Below are 6035 nucleotides of genomic sequence, written 5' to 3'. Positions count from 1 at the left end.
CAAGGCCTGGTGACAGACGGAGTCTGCATCACGCGGCGGTGGCTCCCTCTGCTGGACGTGCTACGTCTCAACGGGTCCACTGGCCAGGACTAATTGGGGCTGATTTAGGCTGGTGAGTAATCAAGGGGCTGATTGCTCACCAACCGTATTGGGCCAATAAAACTGCCAGGAGGGCAGCACATGGGAGGGATGGAGGTAGTGAGAGGTTGCTACCAGATAGACGTCCTCACGGTCTGCTAGAACCTAGGAGCTCTGTGTTCTACTCCAGAGGAGACAGCATTCCCCTGAGCCCGGATGGCATTAACCCGGAAGAGGTCACCTGGAGGACACCTGTTTCTTTTCTTTATTGGTTTAAATAAAAACCCTTAAAACAGGTATCACCTTCTGTCCGTGTCTGATCTGTGTAAACGTCTAGATCAACCCCCCCTGGTCTGCCACATTAGATGGCTGCCTTGGCTAATTTAACAATCAAAAAATTGTTAGGTGGAATGACTAATTGAGTGATAGTCAGTGACTGACATAAGAGAAATTGCTGATGCACAACCATATTTCTAACTTGCACCTTGTGTATTATACTATTCTAACTCTCAACAGTAAGTTGAGACCCTGACTGAGTTCCTAAATTTGTTTTTGTTTTTCGGGGCCCCCTAGCAGCCTGGGGCCCTAAGTGACCGCTTATGCCTGGAGCCGGCCCTGGGTAATTTTGAGAAAATTCTACTTAAGTGGAAGTTACAACTTGTCCCAGTGTGTACAGTAACTTAATTACTTAGCATTCTCTGTCTTCTGACATTAACATATTTCAAATTCAATCGTTTTTTGTAGATCTAAATATACAATAAGTTATAGATATGAGCCACCTAACCTGTAGCTATTTTCTCCCCTGTAGGTCTTGACAAAGAGTTTCCCCATGACATCATAGTTATGGATGTAGCAGGCAGACCTCTAATACTGATAATCTGTTTAATGTCTGTTTCTTCTGTGGAACTCAGATCAGATACACAGAATACTGAGCAACATTAAAGACTCACATGATTGAGAAGATAAAATACTGTAACGTGTCCAATCAACATGTATTGTTATAAAAAAGTTAATACTTGGTCCAAGGATGGAGTGATATGATCATACAGACTTTACGTTATGGTATAGTATGGTACTGTACGATATGGACCATGGTATGAAAAGCATCAGGATTGTATAGCACATTGAAGAGTGTTGAAGTCACACAGGGAAAGTCTAAGTGTGTATTAGTAAATACAAAAGCATGCTTAAAATGTAACAATACTATAAACTACATTACAGTAGAGTTTGTATAATTAAAAACTTTAAATAATTTGCAATACCCTATCAGTAAATATACATAATATGACTGTTGCAAGTAATTGCACGTTTAAGGTTGCCACTTATGTTCTTTCCCCATTGTTATACTCCAAGTCCAGTCATTCTATCCTAATTTTGGCTCTAGTTTTAGAGCGTGTATTGACCTCAGACAAGAGAGGAAGGGTAGATGGAGGAACAGGAGGAGGTAGAAGGGCAGGAGAAGGAGGGGTGGAGGGTGGGGGCAATGTAGGTTTGACATCTTCCTCCTCTTCCTCCTGCTGCCCCTGGTCCATGTCCCCGTTCCTCCTCAGGTGTTTGTCACAGTGTCTCTGGAAGGTGGTCATCTTAGCAAAAGTCTTGTTGCAGACCCTGCAGTGGTAGGGCCTCTGTCCTCTGTGGAGCCTCATGTACAGCTGCAAGTAGGAGGAGCGGACGAAGGACCGGCAGCAGACCCCACAGCAGAGGTCCTCAATGGTGCTGCTGTGTGTCTTAACATGCTGTCTGAGGGACGAGGCTGACCTGAAACTCTGATCACACCTGTCACAGGTGAAGCTCTGCTTGGCTGACTCCAGGGCCTGATGGGCCAGCAGGTGTGTGGAGGAGCGGAAGGCTTTACCACAGTGATCACACCTGTAGGGCCTCTCTCCAGTGTGCAGGCGGTGGTGCATGATCAGCCCAGCCTTCTGGGTGAAAGCCTTGTCACAGACAGAGCACTGGAATGGCTTCTCCCCTGTGTGGAGGCGTCGGTGTGTCTTCAGGTGAGAAGCGCGACCGAAGCCCTTCCCACAGTCTGGACACTTAAAGGGCCTGTCCCCTGTGTGAGTGGTCTTATGGCGCATCAGGTGGGCTGACTGCAGGAAGAGCTTCCCACACACGCCACACTTATACTTCCTCTCCCCGCTGTGGGAGCGCAGGTGTAAGGCCAGGTGAGAGGAAGAGATGAACGTTTTGGAACAGAGAGGACAGGTGTGAGGCTGCTTGTCTGTTCTGCTGCTGCTGCGGCGGTGGCCCTGACGCGCCCGGCCGGAGGAGAGAGAACGGCACTGCGGCTGACGGGGCCTGCTGATTGGTCCAGACCCGTCCTCCACTCCGTCTCCATCCAGCATACTGTTGTTGTTGTTATTGTCAGGCCTCATGGTTGGAGAGGAGGTGTGTCTACTTGACATGGGGTTGACACTAACACCTGTATCTACTCCTGGGCATGCGTTTGGTAGTGGCACTAACACCTGGGTTTGTGTTTGGATGAAACACACGTTAACCCTGCTGAAGGTTAGTCAAAGGTTTCATCATGACAAGGCGTTTCTCTTCCTCTTCAAACCTGAAAGTAAAAACATATAGGTATGCATTAGTGATAGTTCTCGCTATCAAGCGAAGCAGCAATGTTAACCTTTGTTGAAATTTCTATGGGAACTTGCTTATAATAATGCTCTAACAACAAAATGTGCTGATAAGATTGGTAACAATGCACAGTGCAGCATCAAATTGTCTCTTTTGACCAATAATTGGGTTGCCAATCACTACAGTAGCCTACTGGGTAAAGTGTGTGAAGGACTGAAGTGCCATCTAACCACTGACATTGTTAGCCTATATGAGGTAGCTGTTGCCAGTTGTGGAAAAAGTACCCAATTGTCATACTTGAGTAAAAGTAAAAATACATGAACAGAAAATGACAAGTAAAAGTGAAAGTTGCCCAGTAAAACACTACTTGAGTAAAAGTCTAAAAGTATTTGGTTTTAAATATAGTATCAAAAGTAAATGTAATTTCCAAATTATACTTAAGTATCAAAAGTAAAATATGAAATAATTTCACGTTCCTTATATTAAGCAAACCAGAAGATACTATTTTTTTATTTACAGATAGCCAGGGGCACACTCCAACACTCAGACATAGGGAGTTTGCCAGATCGGAGGTAGTAGGGGTGACCAGGGATGTTCTCTTGCTAATGTGTGAATTGGGCCATTTTCCTGTCCTGCTAGCATTCAAAATGTAACGATTACTTTTGGGTGTCATGGAAAATGTTTGGAGTAAAAAGTATTTTCTTTTCTTTATGAATGTAGTGAAGTAAAAGTAAAAGCAGTCAAACATATAAGTAGTAAAGTACAGATACCCCAAAAAACGACTTAAGTAGTACTTTAAAGTATGTTTCCTTAAGTACTTTACACCACTGGCTGTTGCACGATTATTTAAATGTTTATGTACTTAATTCTCGGTTTAAGGCTCTTCTAGCACAGCAGTCAGGCAAGAACTGACTTGCCTAGTTAAATAAAATAAAAAATGCATGCCAATCATGGCAGGCAAGGAATCACATTTTCCGCACACGTTCATGAAATCACGCCATCTAGCCTTGATACAACGAGCATCTGTACAACAACATGCATCTTTCCTTATATTTGTTCTATTTTTTGCCTGGGTGATGAGAAGCGGCCAACATGGCGGGTGTAGCCAGAGATGGTGTATATTATAACGAGACGGTCTGTCTCCGCCATTACAAAGGGAGTCGTTGTCCCAAAGGCGGGAAGGTAGGAGGTCTGTTTATCGCTAAAACAGATTTAGACGGGATTAGACCCTCTCGCTTCGCATCCTCCTCTCTGGTGTAGACTACCAGTCACTGCACTGATTCTTCTACAAACGGAACATTTTCACCGACAATCATATAGTAGCCTATATGCCTATGTAATGTTGAGGTCGCATATTACACTGTCTTATGTGTGCGCCTTCTGTTTCCTGGCTTGAAGTGGACAACATAAATGGTCGTGTAGCGAGAAGGAAAATAGACCCAGCCTTTCTGATGCTGCTAAATACAGCGACTGCTACAAATAAACCATGCTGAATACATATTCTGTAGTGGGCTATATTATTAGCATAGGCTACTTACGACGCACCTTCCCTGGCGACTCCCATAATTAGGGTAATGACCGCAATCAGAGAAAAGGCGACAGCGGGTTTGTGCCTGCTGCTGCTCCAATGGTTGGCTAAAATCGGTGTTGTTTTTTTTCACCAAAGATGGTGGTGAAATGAAGATCGTTTACTCAGGCCGTTTACGATAACAAAAAAATATTTTAAAAAGTCAGTTCCAGTCTGCTTATAACATGGTGGCTCTCCTATTGACACTAATGCGATAGCAGCTGGGTCTGGTCTGCGTAGTTCATTGACTATATGAACCAGAAAAAAATTGCGAGTGGGATGCATAGTCCCAAACGAGTCTGCATACATAGATTCGGTTTGCTTCTAGCATAATTCGCCTAGGCGAAATAAACGTCTGTGGTCGCATGGTTAGCGCTATTCTGGATCATTGGGGCGTCACTATCCTCACCCTTAAAATACCTACTTCCTAAACCTAACCACCTAGGTAGGATGTGTAACATACTGAATCATTTGTTTAGCAAATTCGTAACTTATAGTACGTTTTCAAATTCGTAACACATAATACGAATTGTAATTCGTAATTTCGTAACATTTAAGAAATGGGTGATGGACATGTATAAATTAATACATACCATATTAAACTTAATATATAATACTAAATGGAGTGTCTCGGATTTACATAGTGAATAATATGAAATGCTCTGCGACCAGGTTGAAGAGGAGGGTCATGTGAGAAATATTTTTTCAATTGGGGACTCTAACCAAGTGGATTATTTACCTTTAGGCTCCCCATTGGTATATATTAAAACTTAATTAGATATATATTTTTCTAAACTACAAATTATTAGCTCAATGTAGGCCTACCTCAAAATATTTTGGGAGTAACCTAATTTAAAAAGTTGAGATGACACATTACATTTTTAGTTGAGCAAGACTAGTGCCATCCAGGAGAAATGTGTAAATGTTTTTAGGTGACAAAGTGCAAATTATAGCAGGGAGGGGGGCTTTTAACTCCAAACCACCACGTCATAATTTTGGGCACCTGCTGCATTATTTATGAAACGTACATAAATGCCTTACTAAATTCTGGCAAGTGGAGATTCTTGGATTTGCTTGCCACACAAATTATTGGGATTTATTAAACTGTCGCACACAACATAAGCATGTTTCCATTGATAAATCAGAACCATATTATAAATGTGCACTCGTGAATGAGCGCTACCCTGCCTGGAAAACGCCCATAATTCTCATTTTATGGTTATAAAACGTCCTAATTTGCTGTATGATTTGGAAATGTTGGAATTAGGTGTATCTTAATTAATCAAATTCTAGCACATTTCTGTAGAGGTGTGGGCAGAATGTTTTAATCTCTTTGCAATTGACTTTTTCAAACAAAAAATGCATGCCGCCTATAGCAAGTGCCAAACACTGGCCTGGCATACGGCATGATTGATTATATATAGAAACAATTTAAAAGTAAATGCTACAGCCCACATTGTGCAAAATAATAATTGTTGTTCAATATTTTGTTTGTCAATAGATGTTTGTTTCTATCGCCTGTCATGGTATAGGCTCTGAGTTTAAATAAACCTTGAACTATCTCACAGCAATACTGGAGCATACCCTGTCTAGGCTACCGGTCTATTTACTTTTGAGCATGCTTAGCTGAATGAGCAATGGATAGATAAATTGTAGCCTGATATTTGTTGTGTAGTGGGAATATAACAGTCGTGTCAGAAAATATTATTTTGATGTAGGTCCTTTACAATAAAACTCAAAGAAACACATTAGGCTACAAACTGCTATGCGATCTCCTTACCAATGGCAAATGCATGTTTTATCATAAGGCCTA

The 6035-nt window shown here is 42.1% G+C and overlaps 1 protein-coding gene across 2 annotated transcripts; it reads right to left on the bottom strand.

Annotated features, from left to right (window-relative positions):
• Window positions 1-946: 946 nt before the first annotated feature.
• On the bottom strand, window positions 947-4612 carry LOC129812971 (zinc finger protein 239). Of its 2 annotated transcripts, none has more exons than XM_055865015.1 (2): window positions 4194-4612; window positions 947-2635 (listed from the first exon to the last, which is right to left on the bottom strand). In XM_055865015.1, the coding sequence occupies exon 2, from the start codon at window positions 2481-2483 to the stop codon at window positions 1437-1439; it is 1047 nt and encodes a 348-aa protein (XP_055720990.1). In that variant the 5' UTR covers window positions 2484-2635; window positions 4194-4612; the 3' UTR covers window positions 947-1436. The 2 variants fall into 2 exon arrangements, with proteins under 2 accessions (XP_055720990.1, XP_055720989.1); XM_055865014.1 differs by having other exon boundaries at window positions 4201-4612.
• Between the last annotated feature and the right edge of the window lie 1423 nt (window positions 4613-6035).

This window comes from Salvelinus fontinalis, chromosome 16 (assembly GCF_029448725.1).
Source record: "Salvelinus fontinalis isolate EN_2023a chromosome 16, ASM2944872v1, whole genome shotgun sequence".
NCBI classification, from domain to species: Eukaryota; Metazoa; Chordata; class Actinopteri; order Salmoniformes; family Salmonidae; genus Salvelinus; species Salvelinus fontinalis.
The sequence above is the reverse complement of the archived record's forward strand: the minus strand, read 5'-3'. Positions and strand labels throughout refer to the sequence as shown.

Excerpts from the sequence above, each read along its gene's own strand:
- LOC129812971 (XM_055865015.1), bottom strand. The coding sequence starts at position 2,483 with ATGTCAAGTAGACACACCTCCTCTCCAACCATGAGGCCTGACAATAAC.